The following is a 26,598-nucleotide window of genomic DNA, read 5'->3' as shown; positions in this document are numbered from 1 at the left end:
ACTTTGTTGACCCCTAACCCAGTGTAATGTAGCCAGCTATAGCACCCCACCACAACATATGGAATCAAAGTTCCTTGGCCTGTATGACTCCGCTTTCACAGACATGGCCAGCTGCATCATTAGGCCATCTTATACACAACTGTTTTCATATGGACAGTTGTCACATTAATCCCCCATACGATATTAACCAGAAATATCTATTGCAATTGAAGCTGCAGCCATTAATGCAGAACTATTCTGATTCAATACATGACAACTCAAATTGAATTCCCAGACTACTTGACACCCAACCAGGTTTTCGATGTTAAGCTATAGCAGTAGGAAACTACTCAGAACGAACACCAAGAGGATCAAATTCACTCAGCACCAACAGACATTAGACGGGAACAGGTTGATTATCTCATTTTACAGCAATCTAGAAGTGTGCTTATTTTTAATCTGAATAGTTTGAATGACAGGCAAGAATTCTTGTACACTGCGGTTTGAACACCATTCGGAAAACTATTTCAGCGTTTGCAAAATGAGCGCTACATGACAAGAATCTTCTTTGGAACACCATTGCAGCACAGGATCTTTCTTCCTTCACATTTCCTCGAATTCACTTCAATAATGTGAAACATCCCAAAATAATATGGGCATTAATTTCCAGTAATAATAGTTTCAAGGGCGGCACAGTGGTTAGCTCTGCTATTCGATACCGGCCCCAGGTCATTGTCTGTGTGGAGTTTGCACATTCTCCCCATATCTGCGTGGATCTCACCCCTACAATCCAAAGATGTGCAGGGTAGGTGGATCGGCCATGCTAAATTGTCCCTTAATTGGAATTTTAAAAAATAGTTCCAGCTAGAAATTGGGTTACTCATCCCTGATGGCATGGCTGTTTGTGTTGGCGAACTTACTCCCAATTACACTTTCCTACAGAAGATTTAAAAAAAAAAATCTTTTTCATTTGATGGGTAGGTTATGCAATTGTGTTTAAGTTCAACGCAGCAGTCCTTTTTTCTTAAATTCTGAGCATACCTTGCTTTTTATGCACGGAAAATAACTGGAACCTGTCACTAAACTGTAGAAATATATAATACATAAAACACATCTCTTCGCCTTTATTCAATGGCTTTCTGCTTCAGAGGTAACACCAGACACAAACAGATAATGCAGAGCATTACTGAGGGAGTGTTGCATAGTTGGAGGTGACCCTTGCAGGCAAGATAGTAAACTGAGGAGCCTGCCTGCAGACTGATGAGTGGGTGGCACAGTAGTTAGCACTGTTGCTTCACAGTGCCAGGGCCGTGGGTTCGATTTCCGGCTTGGGTCACTGTCTGTGTGGAGTCCGCACATTCTCTCAGTATCTGCATGGGTTTCCTCTGTGCTCCGGTTTCCTCCCACAAGTCCTGAAAGACGTGCTGTTAGGTGATGAAAATGAAAATTGCTTATTGCCACAAGTAGGCTTCAAATAAAATTATTGTGAAAAGCCCCTAGTCGCCACATTCCGGCGCCTGTTCGGGGAGGCTGGTACGGGAAGGTGAATTGGACATTCCAAATTCTCCCTCGGTGTACCCAAACAGGCGCCGGAACATGGCCACTACTTTCACAGTAACTTCATTGCAGTGTTAATGTAAGCCTACTTGTGACACTAATTAAGATTATTTATTTAACATTTATTGAAACATTTTTCAAGACCACAATACCCAAGTCAAAATGTAATCCTCAAATCAACATCACTAAAAGATTATTTTAATGTTATAAAATTCAGATAAGGGACTTCCGGTGGCGGCGATGCGCAGTTGAGCCGCACATTCGGCGGCTCCCGCGAATAACGGACTTTTCAGGGCCCCCAACGGAGCTGAGGCGGCGAATCCCAACGGGGGAAGAGCCCAGGAGTCGACCCCAACGGTCCCATGGTCCGGACCAGGAGTGGGGCAGCGAGAAAACCGTCGGAAACAGCTAGGAAAAATCAGGGGCAGAAAAACAAAATGGCGGCCGGCGAAGGCTTCGAGGAGCTGAGGAAGTGGGTCCAGGAGCAGCAGACGATTCTGCTGCGCTGCTTCCAGGAGCTGAAGTTGGAGCTGCTGGAGTCCATCAAGGTAACCAACAGGGAACTGATGGAGACCCAGACAGCCCAGGGGGCTGCGATCCGGGAGCTGCAGCAGCAGGCCTCCGAAAGGGAGGACAAATTCGTGGCCGTGGCGGGGAAGGTGGAGATGCACGAGGCGCTCCATAAAAGATGGCAGGAGCGGTTCGAGGAGCTGGACAACCGGTCGAGGAGGAAGAATTTGCGGATCCTGGGCCTCACTGAGGGGCTGGAGGGGTCGGACCTAGCGGCTTATGTGGTGATGATGCTAAACTCGCTGATGGGGGCTGGGTCCTTCCAGGGGCCCTTGGAGTTGGAGGGGGCCCACAGAATTCTGGCTAGGAGGCCCAAGCCGAACGAGCCGCCGCGGGCGGTGTTGGTGAGGTTCCACCGGTTCATGGATCATGAGTGTGCGCTCCGGTGGGCCAAGAAGGAGCGGAGCAGCAATTGGGAGAACACGGAGGTGCGGTCTTCCAGGGCTGGAATGCGGAGGTGGCGAGACGGAGGGCCGGGTTTAACCAGACGAAGGCGGTGCTACACAGACGGAGGGTGAAGTTTGGAATGTTGCAGCCGGCGCGTCTGTGGGTCACCTATAAGGATCGGCACCATTATTTTGAGTCCCCGGAGGAGGCGTGGGCCTTTGTGCAAGCCGAGAAGCTGGACTCAAACTGAGGGTCCCCCTGATGGGGGATGCTGTATAATACTGTATTTGTATTTGCTTGGTTTAGTGTAAGATGTGGGGTGGCTTTAGGGTGGGTGGGGTGATGTCGTACGGTTTTTTCTATTTGCGTTTTTAAGCAGGGGTCAGGTGGACGGGTTCGGGCAGAGGGGTAAACGGGGAGTTTGGGGAGCTGGTGGGGGGGACTGACAATGGGAGTGGCCCTGGAGGAGGCGGGGCTTTCTGCGGGGTTCCCACGCTGAGAGAGGGTGGGGGCGTGTTTTCTTTTCCCGCGCAGGAGCGGGGGGAGGGTGGACACGTTGACGGGCACAATGGAGGTGGGGCAGGCCCACGTTGGGAGGAGCCGAAAGTAGGGCGGGAGTCGCCGGGGTCAGCAGAAGTTAGCTGGCTCACGGGAGTGCTGTAGGGGGGGGGGGGGGGGGGTGCGCGGCTAGGCGGGGTCCTAGCCTGGGGGGGTACCAGGTTGCAGCTGAAACGGTCAGGAAGGAGCTGGAGGACGCAGGGGGTGCTGGAGGGGGGGACTTGCCGCCGTGGGAAACGGGCAGAGCGTGGGACGCTGGCTGGAGGTGGGCAAGGGATGGGGTATGGCTAATCAGCAGGGGAAGGGGGCAGGGAGCCCTCGGATCCAGCTGATAACTTGGAATGTGAGGGGGCTGAATGGGCCGGTCAAACGGGCCCGAGTATTTGCGCACCTGAAGGGACTGAAGGCGGATGTGGCCATGCTCCAGGAGACACATCTGAGAGTGGTGGACCAGGTCCGGCTGAGGAAGGGGTGGGTGGGCCAAGTGTTCCACTCAGGGCTGGATGAGAAGAGTAAGGGGGTGGCGATCCTGGTGGGGAAGAAGGTGTCGTTTGAGGCGTTGAAGGTGGTAGCTGACAGTGGCGGGAGGTACGTGATGGTGAGTAGCAAGCTGCAGGGGGAGCGGGTGGTGTTGGTGAATGTCTATGCCCCAAATTGGGACGATGCGGGGTTTATGCGGCGTATGTTGGGCCGCATTCCGGACATGGAGGCGGGGAGCCTGATCATGGGGGGGGGGGGACTTTAACACAGTACTGGATCCCCCATTGGATCGATCCAAGTCCCGGACGGGTAGGAGGTCGGCGGCGGCTAAGGTGCTGAGGGGATTCATGGACCAGATTTTGGGGGGGGGGACGACGACCCCTGGAGGTTTGCGAGGCCAAGGGCCAGGGAATACTCGTTTTTCTCCCATGTACATAAGGCCTACTCGAGGATTGATTTTTTTGTCCTGAGCAGGGGGCTGGTGTCGAGGGTGGAGGATGTGGAATACTCCGCCATTGCCATTTCGGATCATGCCCCGCACTGGATGGACCTCGGGCTGGGGGAAGAGAGGGACCAACGTCCGCTCTGGCGCATGGAGGTGGGGCTGTTGGCAGATGAGGAGGTGGCCGGGAGTGTATCGAGAGGTACCTCGAGGCCAATGATAACGGGGAGGTTAGAGTAGGGAAGGTCTGGGAGGCATTGAAGGCGGTGATGAGGGGGGAATTGATCTCCATCCGAACCCATAGGGAGTGGGGGGAGCAGAGGGAGAGACTGATAGGGGAGATGGTGCAGGTGGATAGGAGATATGCGGAGGCCCCAGAGGAGGGATTGCTGGGGGAGAGGCGTAGCCTTCAGGCCAGATTTGACCTACTGACAACCAGAAAGGCGGAAGCTCAGTGGAGGAAAGCACAGGGGGCGGTGTATGAATACGGGGAGAAGGCGAGCAGGATGTTGGCGCACCAGTTCCGGAAGCGAGACGCGGCCAGGGAGATTGGGGGAGTGATGGATAGAGCTGGGAAGGTGGTGCGGAGGGGGGTAGATGTCAATGGGGTCTTCAGGGACTTCTATGGGGAACTGTACCGGTCGGAACCCCCGGTGGAGGGGGGTGGAATGGGGCGCTTCTTGGACAAACTGCGATCCCCGAGGGTGGAGGAAGAACAGGTGGAGGGACTGGGGGCACCGATCGGGCTGGAGGAGGTGGTCAAAGGTATAGGGAGCATGCAGTCGGGGAAGGCGCCGGGGCCGGACGGGTTTCCGGCGGAATTCTATAAAAAGTATTTGGACCTGTTGGGCCCCCTGTTGGTCCGGACCTTTAACGAGGCAAGGAGGGGGGGGGGGGGGGGGGGGGGGGGGGGGGGCTCTCTGCCCCTAACTATGTCACGGACGCTGATTTCCTTGATCCTGAAGCGGGACAAGGACCCTCTGCAGTGTGGATCATATAGGCCGATTTCGCTGCTGAACGCCGATGCAAAGCTGCTAGCAAAGACCCTGGCCACTAGAATAGAGGATTGTGTGCCTGGGGTCATTCATGAGGACCAGACGGGGTTTGTGAAGGGAAGGCAGCTGAACACAAACGTTCGAAGGCTCCTCAACGTCATTATGATGCCGGCTGTGGAAGGGGAGGCGGAGATAGTGGTGGCATTAGATGCGGAGAAGGCCTTCGATAGGGTTGAGTGGGAGTATTTGTGGGAGGTGTTGGAGAGGTTTGGGTTTGGGGAGGGGTTTATCCGTTGGGTGAGGTTGCTCTAAGAGGCCCCGATGGCGAGTGTAGCCACAAATAGGAGGAGGTCGGAGTACTTTCGGCTGTACCGGGGGACGAGGCAGGGGTGCCCCCTGTCCCCCTTGCTCTTCGCGTTGGCGATTGAGCCCCTGGCCATGGCATTGAGGGAGTCAGGGAACTGGAGGGGCCTGGTGCGGGGTGGGGAGGAGCATAGAGTGTCGCTGTACGCGGACGACCTGATGCTGTATGTGGCGGACCCGGTGGGGGGGATGCCTGAGGTGATGAGGATTCTTAGGGAATTTAGGGGTTTCTCGGGGTATAAGTTGAACCTGGGCAAGAGTGAGGTGTTTGTGGTGCATCTGGGGGATCAAGAGGAGGGGATTGGTAGGCTCCCATTGAAGCAGGCAGGGAAGAGCTTCAGGTACCTAGGGGTCCAGGTGGCGGGGAGCTGGGGGGCCCTGCACAAGCTTAACCGCACAAGGTTGGTGGAGCAGATGGAGGAGGAGTTTAACAGGTGGGATATGTTACCGCTGTCACTGGCGGGGAGGGTGCAGTCCGTTAAGATGACGGTGCTCCCAAGGTTTTTGTTCCTGTTCCAGTGCCTCCCCATCCTTATCCCGAAGGCCTTTTTTAGGAGGGTCAACAGGAGTATCATAGGATTTGTGTGGGCGCATGGGACTCCGAGGGTTCGAAGAGTGTTCCTGGAACGAGGCAGGGATGGGGGGGGGGGGGGGCTGGCGTTGCCCAACCTCCGTGGGTACTATTGGGCTGCCAACGCAGCGATGGTGCGTAAGTGGGTAATGGACGAGGAAGGGGCAGCATGGAAGAGGATGGAGGCGGCGTCTTGTGTGGGCACGAGCTTGGAGGCGCTAGTAACGGCGCCGTTGCCGCTCCCTCCAACAAGGTATACCACAAGCCCGGTGGTGGCGGCTACCCTCAAAATTTGGGGACAATGGAGACGGCACAGGGAGAAATGGGGGGCTCGATGGAGGCCCCGATACGGGGGAACCATTGGTTTGTCCCAGGGAGCATTGATGGCGGATTTCTGGGCTGGCACAGGGCAGGGGTTAGGAGGTTGAGGGACCTGTTTGGGGAGGGGAGGTTCGTGAGTCTGGGGGAGTTAGAGGGGAAGTTTGGGCTCCCCCGGGGAACATGTTTCGGTACATGCAGGTTAGGGCGTTTGCCAGGGGGCAGGTGGAGGGGTTCCCCTTGTTGCCCCCACGGGGGGTACGGGACAGGGTGCTCTCGGGGGTGTGGGTCGGAGGAGGGAGGATTTCGGACATATACCGGGTAATGCAGGAGGTAGACGAGGCCTCGGGGGAGGAACTGAAGGGTAAATGGGAAGAGGAGCTGGGTGAGGAGATTGGAGGAGGGGACGTGGGCGGATGCCCTGGAGAGAGTGAATTCCTCCTCTCCCTGTGCGAGGCTTAGCCTCATACAGTTCAATGTGCTGCATAGGGCCCACATGACTGGGTCGAGGATGAGCAGGTTTTTCGGGGGAGGGGACAGGTGTGCTAGGTGAGTCCAGCGAACCACGCCCATATGTTTTGGGCGTGCCCAGCGTTGGGGGAGTTTTGGAAGGGGGTAGCAAGGACGGTGTCGAGGGTGGTGGGATCCAGGGTCGAACCAGGCTGGGGACTCGCAATTTTTGGGGTTGCAGTGGAGCCGGGAGTGCAGGAGGCGATAGAGGCCGGTGTTCTGGCCTTCGCGTCCCTAGTAGCCCGGCGGAGGATCTTGCTCCAATGGAAGGATGCTAGGCCCCCAAGCGTGGAGGCCTGGATCAATGATATGGCGGGGTTCATTAAACTGGAGAGGGTGGAATTTGCCCTGAGGGGATCAGTACAAGGGTTTTTCAGGCGGTGGCAGCCTTTTTTGGACTTCCTGGCGGAACGGTAGGGAAATAGGCCGACAGCAGCAGCAACCCGGGGGGGGGTAAGGATTGGGGGGAGGGGGGGGTAAGGATTGGGGGGGAGGGAGAACTGTGCACATGGGTTTGTGGAGGGTGATATCTCTTTCCCTTTCGTTGTCTGGGTGCTCTTTTGTTTTTCTTTTGGCGTTTTTTGTTTTTGTTCTTTCCTTTTGTTTGAAGTTGCTCTTGAAGCTGGGGGGGTATTGTTCATGGGGTGTTACCGCGGGTGGTTGTTAATAGAGTTAAGATGTTTATATTTTGTATTTTGTAAAAATTTCAATAAAAATTATTTTTAAAAAAAAATTCAGATGAGGTCTTTGTTCCTGGAAGATCAAATTCCAATGATAGATTTCAAATTGGCTAACTGAGTAAATTGAATTTTTAAAAAATAAATTCAGAGTACCCAATTCTTTTTCCCATTAAGGAGCAAATTAGAGTTACCAATTCACCTACTCTGCATATTTTTGGGTTGTGTGGGCGAGACGCACGCAGACAAGGTGAAAATGTGCGAACTTCACACGGACAGTGACCTGGGGCCAGGATCGAACCCGGGTCCTCAGCACCATGAGGCTGCAGTGCTAACCACTAGACCACCATGCTGCCCGCAGCAAATTGAATTTTAACAAGAGCAGCATGGTGGAGCAGTGGTTAGCACTGCTGCCTCATGGCACCAAAGTCCCAGGTTCGAACCCGGCCTTGGGTCACTGTCGGTGTGGAGTTTGCACATTCTCCCTGTGTTTACGTGGGTTTCGCACGCACAACCCAAAGTTCTGCAGGGTAGGTGGATTGGCCACACTAGATTGCCCCTTAATTGGAAAATAATTAATTTTAACGGATACAATTTTCCATTATTTATTTCTTCATTGTATAGTATCAAATTGCATTTTCAACAGGCATAGCAAACAGAATCAGGAAAGTTAGAGCCTATGAAATAAAAGAGAGTAACAACATAAATCTGAAATTGGCCAAATGACAGGAAACTGTTGTGGTGAATACCACATATTCAGACTGAAGGAAGCTACAGAGGGAGTGTCTCAGGGTCTGTGTTATAGCCTTAATGGTGGTTAAATATTAATGATCTAGACTGTGGTGTACAGGACACAATTTCAACATTTACAGAAGACACAAACCTTAAAAGTATTATGAATTGTTGAGGAGGGCAGTGATAAACTCCATAGGACCTCGGCTGGCGGAATGCACGAACAAATGGCTGATGATATTTCCTCCAGTGACGTGTGAAGGGATTACACTTTGACACATTAAGAATGAGGAGAGGCAATATAAAAGGAAACAATTCTAAAGAGGGTGCAGGTGCAGAAGCAGAGGGGATCTGGGGGCATATGCGCACAAATCATTGAAGCTGGCAGGGTAGATTGAAAAAGTAGTTAATAAACCATCTGATCCTGAGCTTTATCATACAATCCCTACAATGCAGTTCAACCCTGGTCCCCACTCTACCATTACCACCAAGCCAGAATTCAACACTGGTTCAATGAAGAGTGCAGGAGAGCATGCCAGGAGCAACACCAAGCATATGAAAAATAAGGTGTCAACCTAGTGAAGCTAAAGCACAGGCCTATTTGTATGCCAAACAGCATGATCAGCAAGAGCTATGCGATTTCACAACAAACGCATCAGATCCAAGCTCTGCCGTCCTGCCACATCGAGCCGTGAATGGTGGTGGACAATTAAACAACTGACTGGAAGAGGAGGCTCTACAAATATCCCCATCCTCAATGATGGTGGAGCCCAGCACATATGTGCAAAAGACAAGTTTGAGGCATTCACAACAATCTTTAGCGAAGAGTGATGAGTGGATGATGGCATCACGGTTTCCTCCGGAGGTCCAAGCATCACAGGTGTCAGTCTTCAGCCAATACGATTCACTCCATGGGATATCAAGAAATGGCTGAAGACACTGGATATTGCAAATGCTTTGGGTTCTGACAATACTCACCAATAGTACTGAAGACTTTAGCTCCAGAACTTGCAGCACCACTAGCCAAGCTGTTCCGGTACAGCTACAACACTGGCATCTACCCGGCAATGCAGAAAATACTCTCCCACTTGGCTGGATGACTGCAGCTCCAACACTCAAGAAACTCTATACCATCCAGGACAACAGCCCGCTTGATTGCTCCCCCTTCCACAAACACTCAAACCCTCCATTACAGACGAACATTGGCAGCCGTGTATACCATCTACAAGATGCACTGCAGTAACTCGCCACAGATCCTTAGATAACACCTAGCAAATCCACGAAATACGAGAGCAGCAGATACCCGACTTGGAAATATATCGCCGTTCCTTCACGGTCACTGGGGTCAAATCCTGGAACTCCCTCCCCAACAGCACAGTGGGTGTAACTACACCTCAGGGACTGCAGCGGTTCAGAAAGGCAGCTCACCACCACCTTCTGAAGGGGAACTAGGGATAGGCAATAACTGCTGGCCTAACCAGTACATCCTGGAAATTAATTTTCTTTTTTAAAAATCTGCTGACTCTGCCACATGCAGGACACATGATCGAGGGAGTTGCTGTCTTGTACCTCCGCTTCCATGTTTCAGCTTCATCTGTTTCCAATGATGTGCCCCAATGTGTTTGGTGTCTTCAAAAATGAACTATTTCCATTTTGGTCAGTCATAAGCCAGGCTTTTCCAGAAGGCAGCAGAGATGTTTGACCTCTTCAGGGATGCTCTGAGGATATCCCCATGACGTTTCTGTTGCCCTAGGGGTTTCCTGCCACAACCAAGTTCCAAGTAGAGCAGTTGTTTCAGGAACCTGGTGACAGCGCACACGTATCATCTGCTTGCAGCAGCGTAGATGGAATAGTTTCTCACTTGGTCTGTAAATTATTTCCTCATCCGGGTGGTACAGTGGTGCCTCACAGCGCCAAGGACATGAGTTCAATTTCGGCCCTGGGTCACTGCCCGTGTGGAGCTTGCACATTCTCGCAGTATCTGCATGGGTCTCACCCCCACAACCCAAAGATGTTTAGGGTAGGTGGATTGGCCAAGTTAACTTGCCCCTTAATTCAAAAAAAAAATGGTAAATTAAAAAAAAAAGTTCCTCACCTGTGAGTAATTTGCTGGATAGGAGATGCAGTACTGCAGTGCGGAAAATGGAGGGGGCTGGTGAAATGGAACAGCATTTCTTGACCCCAGCCTTCAACGAGATAGGGGGTTGGATTCTCCGCCCCGCAGCGCCACATTTCTGCCGTGACCCGCCGGCGGTATTCGCCATTATGCCGGCCGGTCAACAGGGTTGCCCATTGTGGGGCAGCCCCACCCCGTTGGAAACCCCCGGGCATTGGCAAAGCGGAGAATCTCGCACAGGGTTTGTGGTGGCTCCATTGGTGAGGATCACCATTTGCACATCATCACGGAGTAGATGGTGACCAATTTCTGAAGACAGCCACATTTGAGGAAGATACCTCCATCAGCCTTTCACAGTTGACCAGGTCAAAACATTTATGGGAGGTTGAAAAAAGGCCACGTACAAAGGCTGGTGCTATTCTTTGTACTCTTCTTAAGATGATGTGTGCAGTGATTAAGTCTACAGGTGCCTCTTGATGGGTGAAAAGCAAACAAGCTCTGGAATGAATCTGTTCACTGGGAGGTGGTGATTGAGGAGCATTATTGCAATGAACTACCACAGTTACCACAATTGGACTCTGTTCTCCATAGCCATGATCACAGCTAGGGTCCAATACATGATCCTGGGCAAAAGCAAACTGTTGTGCTGGGCATTTGAAATAAAAATGCTGGAAACACTTGCCGGTACACTTTTTACTATTTCCAGTTCTCATTGACCGAAACAAAATCGGTTTCTCTCTCCACATTTACTGCCAGGCTGTAGCATCCCAGATTTGCCTCTAGCTGAATGGGGATATCGCAGACCCAAAATCGATAAAATTCAGCCCCGCAAGCTATGTTGCATTAAGGAAGTTTTATAATATAGCTCTACGAAGATTATTCAATTAAATGTACCTCTCCTTTTCTTTCCATTCCGTCATAGATCATAGAATTTACAGTGCAGAAGGAAGCCATTCGGCCCATCACTGGCCTCTGAAAGAGCACCCTTCCTAGTCCACACCTCCACCCTCACCCCGTAACCCCACCCAACTTTTGGATACTACAGGGCAATTTAGTGTGACCAATCTACCTAACCTGCGCATCTTTCGACTGTGGGAGGAAACCCGCGCAGACACGGGAGAACGTGCAGACTCCGCAGACAGTGACCCAAACAGGGAATCGAACCCGGGTCCCTGGCGCTGTGAAGCAACAGTGCTAACCACTGTTCTAACATGCTGCCCCTCACTGCTGAGGTCATTAGTGAATGAAAGGCCTCTTGTTCTACATGTACACAGTGCAGCTCCAAAGGCTTGTTATTCAAAATATTGATGTTGAAAAATCTGCCACATCTTTTCCGAAGACAAAATGTAAAGTCCAATGAATGACAGGAGATAAAAAAGACTGGATATCAGAATCAGAAACAGGTAGGTCAAATCTCAGGAGCAAAGTACCAAATTATGTTATTGCTGTTTTCCCAGAATTTTTAATATTTAAAGGAACAGTTTAAGCACGTGTTGGGTAGCTTCATTTTGGAAGCACATTCTTAGTCCATGAAGCGTTAGCCATCTAATAAAGATGTAAATTGCATTATTGAAACCCCACACCATTTTCATCATCGACAATCTTACCCACAGTAATTTGAACTGAACTAGATTGCATTTCAGTACAGCTTCAACACTGGCATCTATCCAGCAATGTGAAAAGCTGAACTCCAGAGATAAGGTCGGAATGACTGCCCTTGACATAAAGGCAGCATCTGACAGTGTAGCATTAGGAGCCCTAGCAGAACAGAAATCAATGGGAATCAGGGGGAAAACTCTTCACTAGTTGGGAGTCAAACCTGGCACAAAGGAAGATGGTTGCGGTTGTTGGGAAACAATGGTCTCAGTCCTGGGACATCGCTGCAGAGTTCCTCAGGGTAGTGTCCTCACCCAACCATCTTATGTCGCTCCATCAATGACCATCATGAAGGTCAGAAGAGCGAATGTTCACTGGTGACTGCCCAATGATCAGCCCCATTCACAACAACTCAGATACCGAAGCAAATGTTCAAATGCAGGAAGACCTGGACAATATTCAGGCTTGAGTTGATAAGTGGCAAGTAACATTCGCATCACACAAGTTGGAGATGGCCATTTCCCGCCACAAAAGTAAATCTAAACATCTCCCTATGACATTCAATGGCATTACCGTCACTGACTCACCCCCCACTATTAACATCCTGGGGATTGCCACTGACCCCCAAACTAAACTGGACCAGCCACATAAATTATGTGGCTACAAGATGTCAGAAGCTGGGAATTATGCGGCGAGTAACTCATCACCTGACTCCTCAAAACCTGTCCACCATCTACAAGATACAAATCAGGAGTGCGATGTCCCAGGACTGAGACCATTGTTTCCCAACAACCGCAACCATCTTCCTTTGTGCCAGGTTTGACTCCTGCAAAAACACTAAGACGCTTGACACTATACATGACAAAGTAGCCTACTTGATTGCTACCCCATCCATGACCTTCAATATGTACTCCCTCTACCACTGACACAGTGCAGCAGTGTGTACCATCTACAAGATGCACTGGAGCAACTCAACAGGATTCTTGGACAGCACCTTTCAAACCCATGACCCCTATCACCTTCCCTGTCGCTGGTTAAATATCCTGGAACTTCCTTCCTAACAATGCGGTAGGTGTTCCTATAACACACAGAATCATTACAGTGCAGAAGGAGGCCATTTGGCCCATCGAGTCTGCACCAACCCTCTGAAAGTGCACTCCCCATAGGGTCAGGCCCCCACCCTATCTTTGTAAGCCAGCTAATTCAACCTTTTAGAGACGAAGGGACAATTAATCATGGCCAATCCACTTAACCTGCATATCTCTGGACTGTGGGAAGAAACCAGGGCACCCAGAGGAAACCCACACAGACACAGGGAGAAAGTGCAAACTCCACACAGTCACCGGAATTGAACCGGGGTCCCTGGCAGTGAGACAGCAGCGCTAAAAACTGTGCCACCGTGCCATATAGACTGCAGTGGTTCAAGAAAGCACTACACCATGATCTTCTCAAGGGCAATTAGGGTTGGGCAATAAATGCTGGCCTAGCCGGCGATACCCATACCCCACGAATGAATAAAAGAAACCTATTGCTAAGAAGCTCAGACAGGCTAGAAATATGGAAATGCAGCAAACCACAAAATGATACATCATACTCCATGAATTTGGGGGAGGGTAGAATTTTCACGTAACTTTTTTAGATGAAAGGTTTATACCGACCACTTTAGCCAAAGGGATCACCCCAACTGAGAAATAAGGGTAGATCATACAGATCCTCAAGCCTGCACCACCATTCAGTAAGCTCAAGGCTCATCTTTTATCTCAGGTCCATCGTTCTGCCCTATCCTCATATTCCCTTGGTGCTCAAAAATCTGTCTGTCTGTCATAGCCTGTTACAATACACCATCCACAGATATCTGAGGGAGGGTGGTTTTGCATGACCCCTCAGTGAAATTATTGTACAAGATTCAGGGGGGGGGGGGGGGAGAGGAGAAGAGGAGACATTATCCAGTCTTTCTTGAATGGATAGCATTATCAGATTTAAAACAAGCATGATTTTGAGTATATGCCCAATCAAAATGACTTATTCAAATACACAAACTAGCACTGTACATTTGGAGTTTGAATTACAAGTGAAGACAGCTGCTCTCAGTGCCGAGTCATCTGCAGAAGTACATAGCTTAACACTGCAGGTGTCCACATGTGCCAGGTTGGATTTTCCATCATCATAAAGATGAAGATGTCACAAAGAAACTGGCTGAAGTCTGCACCTGTTATGCACATTGCTCTCTCCTCCTTTGAACCAGATTCAAGTGAGATCGTGAGGACCAAGCAGGCTCCTCTCTCATTAACGGTAAGCGAACACGGTGTGCAAGGTCATCCAGTGTGGGTCGCAAAGATCGATCGGTAAAAGACATGGGGAAAAATAGTTTGCAAAACACTGAGCTAGCAGGGAGGTCGTCAAAATTCGTAGCTCTCAGAAAACATTAGCATTGAGCCACTTTGCTCAGGAGTGAAGTAAAACTATTCATTGCACCTGATCTCAGCTGGCTGGCTATCTTCCTTTCATTCCAACCCAGTACTATGAAGTAGCTCAGCAAAAAAATAAAATAAAACAACGATATAGTGTCTAAGGCTCTTGAGCCAGTCAAGAACAAGGTACCAAGTCTATAACAACTGGTCTTGCCTCAAGGATGTGAACAGGACTTTGGTCCATAATATGTGGTTTGAATCAAAGTCTGGAAGTCTAGTTCATGCCTCAATATTGGACCATTCCACTTTGCAGTGACTACTATTCAAAAATGACAACATCAAGACCATGCAGATAACCACAACTAAGTATTTGCAGTTAATTGCAATTCCTTTTTTGTGAACTCCAATGCTTTAGGTGTCTGTTTTGGATATTTCACAGATCTCAGACATGCAACACTCACCAAATCCTAGTTTTGGCCAGGGGCTTTGAAAAAAAATCTTCATCTGGAATCAATATACTGCATGAGATTTTTGTTATTCTTTCATGAGATATAAGCATGCTGCCAAGGCCAGCATTTGCTGTCCACCCCTAATTGACCCCGTGAAGGTGGTGGGTGGTAAGCTGCTTTCTTGGTCAACTGCAGTCCATCTGGTTTAGGCACACTCAAGTTAGAAGGGACAAAGATCAATATCAATGACCATATTACATTTCCATTATAGAACTTGATATTACTTGCGAACCAAATCTCTCAAGTACTTAAAACTTTATTATCAGGAGCGAAAGGGGTGACGGCGCTGAAAAATCCCACTCATTAATAATTGAATTTCAAAATTGAGACTCCGAGAACGCTGATCAATTCCAGGACATACCAAACCAGTACCAGTAACTCCAAGATGGCCAGGGAGTTTATATTTTCTACAGAGGGGGCAGTGGGCCACTCACCTCCAAATTCTTTTCAGATTCCATTTTATTTCAATGTCCTGCGAGAGAAAGGTGGGGTAGGTTTGTATCCTTTTCAAAATAAGAGGCAGAAAAGAGATCCTGTCATCTAATATGTATAAATTGAAACAGATAACATTCAAGTAGTCTCCCAGCCAACCTTAATAACAATCGCTGCTATCCTGCTGACATGCAGGCCAGGAGCAATTCTCTCCATTACTGGTAGTAAAACCCTTCTCAGTCACGCACCCTCACAAACCCTTCAGTTAACTGCTGACTCGGGAATTCCATACCACAAACATTCAAGCTGCTTGCCAAAGCCTTGGTTTTTATGGAGAGGTTGTTAACTCTTTCAGGCCAACCAAAACCAGCTGCCTCAATTTATCTGCAGAATGCTACTCCTTAAAACAGACAAGAGAAGAGTGGGAACCTGTTTGAAACAAGGAAGCCATGCAGAAACATAGTTGCAGCCCCTGTACATCACGTATACTATTACTTCAGCATCATTCCTGCCACCATAAAAAAATACTTCCTCTTTCTGATGTAATGTCCATGTGCACAGCTAATTACATGTCGAATTATATTATCGCAAGTTTATGTTTCAAACCAATTTTATACACCTACTGCAACCTTTCAGAATTTAAGTTCACTGTAAAGACTTGAACCCACACTAGCTTATCGGTTACAAGGAATGACTTACATCTGGTCCCATTTTGAAATAGTTTGCAGCTTTCCACCCACAATACTAAGAAGGTAAGCAGAAAACTTGTTCCACTGAAATAAGATGAGTACCCAGGTAATCACCCTCCCACCTCAAATTTCTAAAATCAGGGTTTATGTCAGAGAGGGTATGAGTACATTTTTGTTTTTAGAATTCCGACATGCCTTGCTAATTAACAAATCAACCAACGGACAAGAATCATGGATGGTTTCTCAACATTGAGTCAAGACCTTAACCACACATCAGAAATTCCAGTTCAATCCTTTTAGGACAGTTTCCTGTGTCAGGCAGCACAGCAATGAGACTCCTATAAACTCACATCCACAACTCTTTGCTTTGAAGCTAAGGAGCATAGAAATCTTAAGATGGTTTTAATTCAGCTGCTTTATGGTTTGAGTCATTTGAAAGGAGCTTGGGCCCCAGATTACAGGGTACTTTGCAACTGAAAATAATGTGGTGCTGGGGTCCATATAAGGACTTTTTATACCAAGTACAGCAAGTTAGATTCACAATTTTAATTGTTTAACTGACACAGCATTCACAGTTACAAACCATGGTCAAAACTTGATTTTCTGTTCAACACGGAGAAGAAATGCAGCCTTCTGTGGATAATGTAATGTGATGTGGTCACCTCTTGATATTTCTTTCAGTATAGCTCAAAGGCTTTTTGAATGTTTCTGTGGGCAGCTTGGCAAAGATTTAAAAACAGGCTCAAGATAGTGATTGGTGTATCTCAGACTTTGGAGATGGGGACAGAACCAAACGTGTGGAATGTTGCCCGAGCTCCCGCAGAAAATCTAAATTCCCAAAGTAATGGTCATTTAAGCTTTTCATCTTGGTTTCTGAAGTTTCAGTGACAGGGAAAACCCCAGGGAAAGTCCTAACCATGTGTTTAGTCTACAGAGAGTGCTTCAATTTTACAGAGAGCAGCCAGAGTAGGGTGCTCTGTGTTGACCAGAAGAGCCGAGTCAATTCTATATTGAACAGTACAATTCTATATTTAACGTCTCGAGAAAAAAATAATTGAATGGCATTTTATTGCATCAGGAACAGTCATCCATGATGCACTTTTATGATTCACCTTACGTAAATAAAACCACTACAGCTTAGTCTCTGCCTGCTAAAATGCATATTCATTCAATTTCAAAGCGGGCAGCACGATACATTCCAGCAACCAATGTACAAAGCAAAGTTCCTGAGTAATGGTCCCTGGGACTTGCCATTATTTACCCAGATGATAGACAATAAAGGCTGCACATTGAATCATAGAACATGTGAGGTCTGCTTACTGGAATGACTGTTGAACCTGAACCCAAGATGATATCAAGTATAAGACCCCAAAACATGCCAGTCTTTGATCACTATGTGAGCAGCCTTGTTAGAAATGCACTTACTGACACAGGAAAGATGACATCAGGCTCCACTGTGACAACCCCCCATAGTCCAATACGGGATGCTCTTTGTCCATGCTCATATATTAAGTCAGTTCAGGGGTACACTAAGAAGCAGATACCATTCTAGGAACCATCCCCGCTAGAAAAAGGAAGTTCAAACCAAACTAAAATGAATCCCATTATTTCACCAAGGTTTTTTTGAAACATTGATAGATTGCAGCAATGAGTTGGGGGAAACAGATACAGAAGCCAGATCAGGGTCAGGGTTCAGCCTGAGTTGGCAGACATTAGACACCATGCTTAGGCCAAGCACAGTTATATTGTTCATCTTTTAGGGGACTACACAGGCAAAATTATCTTACTTTTCATCAACTTACAACTTCATATTCATTAATTTTAGAACAATGTGCAATTCAATGGCAGGTAAGAGATTAAAGCAAAATAAAAAACTTACTTTCAATTTTATTTGAGACCGAAAATATTAAAAACTAAGTTGATGATAAAAAGCCACATACATTCAACTTCAACTGCTGGCACTTAAAAGTTGCAGACTTACTAACTTTTTAAACAGTGACTGCATAACCAGAGACAATTTCATTACAATAGTTATGACCACGTTTATGTCTCATAAGATCCTTTACAAGATCCATTGCTTTGGCAATTTTCCCACTTTTCTATTTCTCTCCAAAGCTCAGTTTGCTCTCCAATGCTACCAACAGCAGGAATATACCCTGGAAAAATGAACGGATTTCTTGTACTTGGGTTTCCTCCGAACAAGACGGGGAGCATGTGCAAACACCTCACAGACAGTGACCTGGGGCCGGGATCAAACCCGGAATCTCAGCGCCGTGAGGCAGCAGTGCTAACCACTGCACCACCATGCCGCCTCTCGAGTCTGGATGACTCCGTCGAAGCACAGATGCCATCAGACCTGCTGTGATTGTCCAGCATTTTCTGGTTTTGTTTCAGATTCCAGCATCCGTAATAATTTGCTTTTAACTTCTGCAATCTGCATGCCTCAGTACCACACCAGATGCACACTCTGAACAAATGAGTCATCAGGGAACAATCGAAGTTTGGATGGGAAGGGAAGGGTTAGAATAATGGAAGAAGTATATTTTCTGAAGAAATTCTGAAGAGAATTTTGTTTTAACGGGAGATTTCGATTTTTCAGCCTTCTGAGGCTTTTGGGTAAAGTTTAATCCACTAGGTCAGGTTCTGAAGTAAATGCACAGGTATAAGCAATTAGAGTAACCAAGACTTTACTGAGGCTAAAATTTTCTTCAAATGAACAAAACAAAATTATACCCCAAATATTTGCATTTGACAACTTTCCTGAAAGAGGAACTTCCTGCTCTACTAGGCACCAAGTACAAAGTGGCAGCTTCAAGATGAACGCAAACAGCTATTGTGACCAACACTGAAGGAGGTTGAGCACAGCACGTCAGTGACACTCAATCCTAAACACTTTTGCAAGCACTAAATATGGCTCATGTTTTAGGGAGTGGTCTTTCTGCACGTTACTTAAAATTTTCACTTAATGGGTATAAAGAAGATAATTGTGCATTCTTTGAGCTACATCCAAATATGGTCTGCAGTATCGTACCATCTCTAACAAGCTGAACGATACACAGCACAGTAATTACCAAATAGGAATGGCTTGCTTATAACAATTAATTTACCTAAAAGCTTAACACTCCAACAGCTCACAGTGGTCAAAAGCAAGTTTCTTGTCTTTGTGATGAACTAGAGCAGCAGGAGCAGAAAGTGGTGAATCAAATAGAAACCAGGGTTCATGCTCTGATCCTGGTGAAATCGTGCATTAACTTGGCTTTTTAAAGACAATATTGGGATCCTGTACAATGCCGTTACTCCCACTGCGGTCAAATAATCTTCCATGTGTGCAAGGCATCAGAGACTTTACCACACCCAATGAACAGTATGTCATTTTAATCATTTTCAGGAAAGGACGCCAAGAATGTTAGGTGTTAAAAACTGCTATTAAAGATAGCTGGTTGTTGCTTTTTTTCCCCATAAAGTCCTTCAGCCGCATCACTCTTCGCGAGGTTAGTGTTCCAATTTCCATTTTAAAAAGGCAGACCTAACTGTATGTTGAAACTCAATTACAAGTACTCTTTCCAACCTTACAAACAAGCAAAATCCACCGTATGCAAATTATTTTCCCAGCAGCAAGGCTTTTATCCTGAACTGCAGGTTAAAAAGTTTGGGTGTCCTGCAAGCAGCATTTAAATAGCAGCACACAATAAATATAACTCCAGAGCAAGTGTCCAATTCATTTTGAAATCACAATAGCAAAAAAATCAGTGCTGCACAGGATATAGGGATTATGTCTCTACACTTACCTGAAGCTCACATTCCTGTAATAGCCTTTTGTTTGGGGTGCAAAGACATGAAAAACAAGTTATTGATATGGTAACTGCCAAGTTCAAGCAGTTAACATGGTTTTTAATATTAACTGAATACCAATCGGAGTGTTTAACTATATTTAGGCAGCACCAATATATTGGAGGTACACAATATGTAGTGCATGCTTGGAATTAAAGTGCGACTTTAGTTCAACCGTTCACTGCTTGTTTAAGTTCCAACATTTAAGACCCCGTTATGACATTTACCAAATTGATAGCTGAGCCATACAAAACAGAAAGGTCGGAGGTCCAAACACTGGTCTGTGTTCAGTTAGCTGACCTCAGCTTAGTGGTGTTAAAACTGACCTCATCATTCTGTGCTAATGTATGAATCAATGGTCATGGACCCAACATCCAAACACAACTGTATGGACCTCTACCAGAAATGCACATATTTGCTCACTACAACATAACTAGTCAACTCGGGGAAGAGAGTGAGTAAGTGAAAACTGAATTTGCAATGAAGCCCATCTTGGGGGCACACTCTCCGGCACAGGTCAATAGTTCCTCAAGTGGTGTACAGAAGGGTCAAAACGGTGTTTAATGTACAACTGAATGCAGTGGTTACAATATGTTTGGACTTGGATATTTGCTGAACCCAAAGATAGGACACGGGGAACAACCCAAAACTGGTATGACCAGAAATTAATTCAGATCTCCTGCTTTTCAAAGAAACAATTTGGAAATATACAGAGAGTTATGAATTTGCTAATATTAAAGTTCACAACATAGATCGATAACAATCACAGCACAGGAGGTCACGACTCACCCAGTCACGTGAAGGAGCAATTCACCTAGTGCCATTGTCCCACCTTCTAATAATAACCTTATATTAGTGTCACAATTGGCTTGCATTAACACTGAAATGAAGTTACTGTTCGGGTACACGGAGGGGGAATTTGTCCAATTCAGCTAACAAGGACGTCTTTCAGATCCTGTGTAAGGAAACCGGAACGCCCGGAGGAAACCCATGCAGACATGGGGACAATGTGCAGACTCCGCACAGACAGTGACCCAAGCCGGAATCGAACCTGGGACCCTGGTGCTGTGAAGCAACAGTGCTAACAAACCACCGTGCTACCGTGCTGCCCATAACACCTGTAATGCTACATTCAGCTAGTAATTCATTACCAATTCGTCTGCCTCAACGGCCCAAACCTCCACCACACTCAAGGCAGTGTGTTCCAGATTTCCATCACCCACATGTGAAAAAGTTTTTCCTCATGTTGCCATTGATTCTTTTGCCAAATAACTTAAATCTGTGCCTTTTGGTTCGCGCTCCTTCCAATGGGAAGTTTCTCCCCATCGAGATTGTTGACCCATATCCATGATTTTGAATGCCTCTATAAAACGCCTCTCAACCTTCTGTTCTTGAAGGAAAACAGTCCCAGCTTCTCCAATCTTTCAACGTAACTTTAGTTCTGCACCCCTGGAAGCATCATTGTGAATCTTCTGTGCACGTTCTCTCATGCCTTCATAGCCTTCCTGAAGTGTGACTACGAGAACTGAGTGCAATATTTCAATTGAGGCTGAACTAGTGTTTTACACAAATTTAAGACAACTTATTTGTTTTTGTACCCTATGCCCCTGCTAATAAAGCAGAGCATACTCCATGCTTGATTATTCACCCTCTCATCCTGCCACCCTCAATGATTTATGCACATATATACCCAGGTCCCTCTACTCTTGCACCCCCTTCAGAATTGTACCCTTTTTCAAAGAATATTGTGTCTCCACATTCTTTCTACCAAAATGCATCACTTCACAATTCTTTGCATTAAATTTCATCTGCCAATTATCCATCTATTTTATCAACATATTTTTATCCTTTTCAAGCTCTACACCATCCTCAGTTCACAAACCTTGAAATTGCGCCCTGCACACCAAAATCTATGTCAGTGGTCCTAACACCAATGCCTGGGAGACTCCACTATAAAAATTCCTCCAGTCCGAAAAACAACTATCAACTTCTCCTACTACTGTTTCCTATGTTACCACTGTCCGTTATTGCATGAGCACGAACTTTGCTCATAGGACTAATATGCATCATATCTTAAAAAAACTCAAGCAAGTTAGTTTTTTGTAAAATAAGAAAGAAAAAAAAAAAGAGTACCCAATTATTCCTTTCCAATTAAGGGACAATTTAACCTGGCCAGTTCATCTACCCTGCATATCTGTTTGGGTAATGTGTGCGAGACCTACACAGGCACGGGGAGAATATGCAAACTCAACATAGAGTGACCCGGGGCTGGGATCGAACCCAGGTTCTTGACGTCGCGAGGCAGCAGTTCTAACCATTGTGCCACCGTGCTGCCCCTCAAGTTAGCTAGCTAAATACCAATTTGCATTTAACAAACCCACGCTGGCTTTCCTTAATTAACCTGCATTGGCCCAAGTGACCAGGTTATTTTTTTCCAAATTAAACCTGCTCAAAGATAAATGGGAAACAAATCTGGGGCTCTGCAAGAACCTAGTGAAAGAAAGATATGATATCACATCATACAGGGAGGAAAGTTTATCGGCTCCTAAGAGGGGATGGATCAGAAAAATAAAAAGGGGTAAATGTTAACACTGTCCATGGGACTATGTTAGTTGTAATGATCAGTGCTGAGGCCTCAGCTGTAATGGTAAGGATTTTAATCTTCCTGACCAACTGGGAATTACTGTGGGCACAATCTGTATGTATGAGGACATTTACTGAAGTATTTTAAATGTATTTTCTTCAGACGCTGAGGAAACCTACAAAGGAAAAGGTAAAACTGAAGGCAATAACAAGCTTAGTTTAAAATAGGCTATTGGGGATCTTGTGACCATAAAGTTAGAAATGAGGACAGAACAAATGAAGATTTAAGAAATCGGAAACAAAGGATATGGGAGAATATTTGGCCTTCATGAAGGTTCATATTTACAAACCTGAATTGCCTGTCGGCCTTGCTGTGCATCTGCCAACAACTGTAGGGTAATTTCTTTGGAGTCCTGTACGGCATCCTGGAGGTAGACAAAGCTGTGTCCTACATGGCGGCTCATTGTGCATTCTCGACAAATTGGGACAGCGCAAGTATCACAGTACAGGCGCATCACCTGGAAGAAAAGTCAACAATGTTAGTTATTTAAATCAGGTTATCAGATTACGCAGAATTCGAGACTTACTTTGTGAATCCAATTGAAACTGGTTTTGCCAAAATTGGAATCACAACTTCTTGTAAATGCAACTCAACAAACAGTTCAACGTTTTCTGTAGAAAAGATATTTCATAGCAAACATGAACCTATTTATTCCAAAACTCATGGGATTGTACAGCTAAAATATCTTTAAAGTGTATTCTGCGGTAAGACATACCATAGGTGCGAAACTACGTCTTCGGGAACAAAGGCACGGGTATGCTTTGGCTCTCAAGATCAAATGTGGCAAGACGCATGGAACAGGCTCCGAGGTTTCTATTAGTGCGGCTCTAAACCTGGCTACAAATGCTTTGCGTTAGGTCCCTTTCTAGTTTCTCTGTATCGCCATTGGTGACAGTAAATAGCCTTCAATCGGCACTGTGCAAAGAATGTCAGAGAAAATATCACTAAACCCATGTCTAAGACAATCATGGGCATTCACTAACTTCCCACCACAACTGCACAGACCAGGAGAAGATTTCCAGATGGTATTTGACAAGTTGCAACATCAAAGGTCATTTTCCCAGTAACATCATTGCAGTGTTAATGTAAGCCTACTTGTGACACGAATAAAGATATATATATTATGCAAAGTAATAGCTCATAGTGTAAGGGGTAACATATTAACATGTATGGAGGATTGGTCAGCTAACAGGAAGCAGGCCAGTAGCAATAAATGGATTCATTTTCAGGTTAGCAAGTTGTGAAAAGCGCTGGAGTCTTGACTATTGAAAATAACGACCTGCACGAAGGGACCAAATATATCTTTGCTTATGCAAAGATAGGTAGGAAAGTAAGTTGTAAAGAGGACAAGGAGTCTGTGAAGGGTAGGTAGACTCTCAAGGTAGATAAAGTCTTGACTAACAAGGGAATCAATGGTTATATGGGAGTGGGGAGGTTTGGCCACAATCAGATCAACCGTGATCTTACTGAAGAGTGGAGCAGGCTTGAGGGGACTTGTTTTCATCAGAACGACGGAGGTTGAGGGGTGACCTGATAGAGGGGCATGGATAGAGTCAATGGGCATGCACTCTTTCCTGGGGTCAGTCTTCAGGGGGCATAGGTTTAAGATCCATGTGGCAAGGTCTAGATGAGATGTGCGAGGCAAGTGGTTTTTTTTTTATACACAGAGGGTGGCGAGTGCCTGGAATGCGCTGTCAGGGGAGGCTGAACATTAACGGCGTTCAAAAGGCATCTTGACAAACACATGGAGAAAATGTGTATAGAGGGATACGGTACAAGGAAGTGCTGAGGGTTTTGGCCACGGTTGGCATCATGACCGGTACAAGCTTGGGAGGGCCAAAGGGCCTGTTCCTCTGCTGTATTCTTCCTTGAATCTTTAAACATAAGATTTAGTAGCAGGAATATGCTCCCGCTCCTAAATCTTATGTTTAAATATTCCAGCCCTCAGTTAAAACATTATGTCATCATGTGGGAAATAAATATGTTCAAATACCTCAATTTGTTCCTTTGGCTTATGAAGTTATCAATAGTTATAAAGCAGAGTGAAACACATGACTCATTCGTCTGCACACAAGATGTATACAGACTGTCCAGAGAAACACAGGCAAATGCACAAAAACTGTAGCATCTTCAATTTACCTGGAGATTTAGACTGGAACTGCAAATCCTACATCTAGTTCCTGCCAACTTACATGTTACATCTTATGTAAACTAGGTTCCCTTTACTGGTACAATTTCAAACTAGTTTGCTCAGGTCAAAAATAGTGAGTTCTCTCTGGGTGATAGTAATACAATATTTACTGTTTTTTAAAAAAAAAAAGTTCTTAGTAACAGGAAATGTGGCATTTAATATGAGTCTAGACAGAACTTAAACATCACAAAACCACAGGCGGAGGATTTGAACATCACAAGAACACAAATTAGTACCTCAAACCTTATATATTCACATGTATATAAAAACATCTTTCATCATAGGCTGTTCCAAAATATTGCAACAAAATCTTTTACTTCTCTTAAGTGAATAAACAATTTCTTCGATAAGTATGTAGCCCATGTTCCTGTAAGTCGGCTGCACCTTATGCACCCATCAATACATGCATATGTAGGCCTGTCAGTACACAAGAAGGATACTATTGTCCCTAGACAGAATTGCATCCTATCAAACATGCTGTAGCTGCTTCAGCATATAGACTGGAAGTACTGGGGAAGACCAGTCAAAACAGAATAGGCCTTAACGGTCAATGTTTTCCATATATTTGGTTGTGGAACACATGGTCTTTGAGCCTGTGGCCAAAATTAATACAATACTTCACTTTAACCCGCACATCCAGACATAGGAACAGCTTCTTCCCCACAGCTACAAGACTCCTCAACAACTCCCCCTCGGACTGATCTGTTCCCTGTAAGAACAATATTCACGACGCTCTATGCTGCTCTTGCTCATGTATTTGCTTTGTTTGGCTCCTTGATCCGCACTGTAACCAATCACTGTTTGTTGATGTACCATTTGTCAATGTACTCTGTTGATTCTTTTGTCTACTATGTACGTACTGTGTACATTCCCTCGGCTGCAGAAAAATACTTTTCACTGTACTTCAGTACATGTGACAATAAATCAAATCAAATCAAATCCACCCATTAAAAAAAAACATTAATGTATTTCAAGATACAAAGTTTTTCAACACAGGATAATTGGCTTTATTCTCCCACCTGACTTCTACATGGTGTCTGCAATTCACAGTGCAAAAGTCAATTGCTTCAACCCCATTTGAGGTCATCCTTCTAATTGCCTCAGGAAGGAAAACTTCTTGATGCCAAGCATAGTTTTGTTAACATACCCCTCACCTTGCTGTGCCACTGTACCTAAAACACCAGAAAAAATCATCTCAAAACAACATCCAAGCGTGCATAAAGGTCTGCTTTAGACAAAAATCAAACTGTTCCTCAAAACTCTTCCTTCTGACATGTGGATTAGCATACGGCTTTATTTTTGCACAGCTTCTGGAGCCTGGATGGCCACAACTACAGTCAGCCAGATACAACAGGGCACTACAAAATTTCAGCATAGATTTGAACACAACCAAATTAGGCAATATAAATTGAGCTATTTACTTTGTTCCAGATAATGTCAGGATGCTGATAACACTCAGACACTGACTATGCTAACTGAATCGTTAGAACAGGAATGAGAAAGGAAAATAATCCATACAGATTTCAAGTTTTGCATTAAGGGTGCATAAATGTGCTTTCCATCATATAGTCAAAAGAACAAAGTCCAGATACACACACCTTTGTTCAATTTAACTTGATGCAAGTCTCACTACATTGTGCAGACATAATTCTGTTATCCGGATGGATTCGCTAGACTGGAAACTTTAGGTTTGTGTGCTGCTCGTTCTCAAATACTTGTTGCTATGCTTGATCCATTGGGCTCTAGAGATTGCCCATGGTAAAATAGAATATAAGATCCAGAGTTCCCCATCTCTATAATGTAGACAAGTGGAAATGACTGCAACAGCCCTTACCCCTTGACTTATGGAAGCATTATTGGTACTTTCTATGTCACAAATCCCTTAAGCTGCTGCAGGCAGAGATAGGTTTTTCACTTTCTTCTACCAGGTAAAGTAGATACTGAGAGATCTAGAACCAAGGGTCAGTGTCAGAAACAAAAAGGAGCCAACCATTTAGTACTGAGGCGAGGAGAAATTTCTTCACTCAAAAGGGCTGTGGA

The 26,598-nt window shown here is 46.0% G+C and overlaps 1 protein-coding gene across 1 annotated transcript in view; it reads right to left on the bottom strand.

The window, feature by feature from the left end:
- trim71 (tripartite motif containing 71, E3 ubiquitin protein ligase) overlaps nucleotides 1-26,598 on the bottom strand; it is an 88,070-nt gene that overhangs the window by 23,118 nt on the left and 38,354 nt on the right. The window contains exon 2 of the mRNA XM_038807067.1: nucleotides 22,657-22,824. Coding sequence (XP_038662995.1) covers nucleotides 22,657-22,824 — 168 coding nt within the window. The remainder of the gene's footprint in view (nucleotides 1-22,656; nucleotides 22,825-26,598) is intronic.

The sequence above is a fragment of the Scyliorhinus canicula genome, chromosome 9, assembly GCF_902713615.1.
Source record: "Scyliorhinus canicula chromosome 9, sScyCan1.1, whole genome shotgun sequence".
Lineage (NCBI taxonomy): Eukaryota > Metazoa > Chordata > Chondrichthyes > Carcharhiniformes > Scyliorhinidae > Scyliorhinus > Scyliorhinus canicula.
Note: the sequence above shows the minus strand (reverse complement) of the source record. Positions and strands in the feature narration are given on the sequence as shown.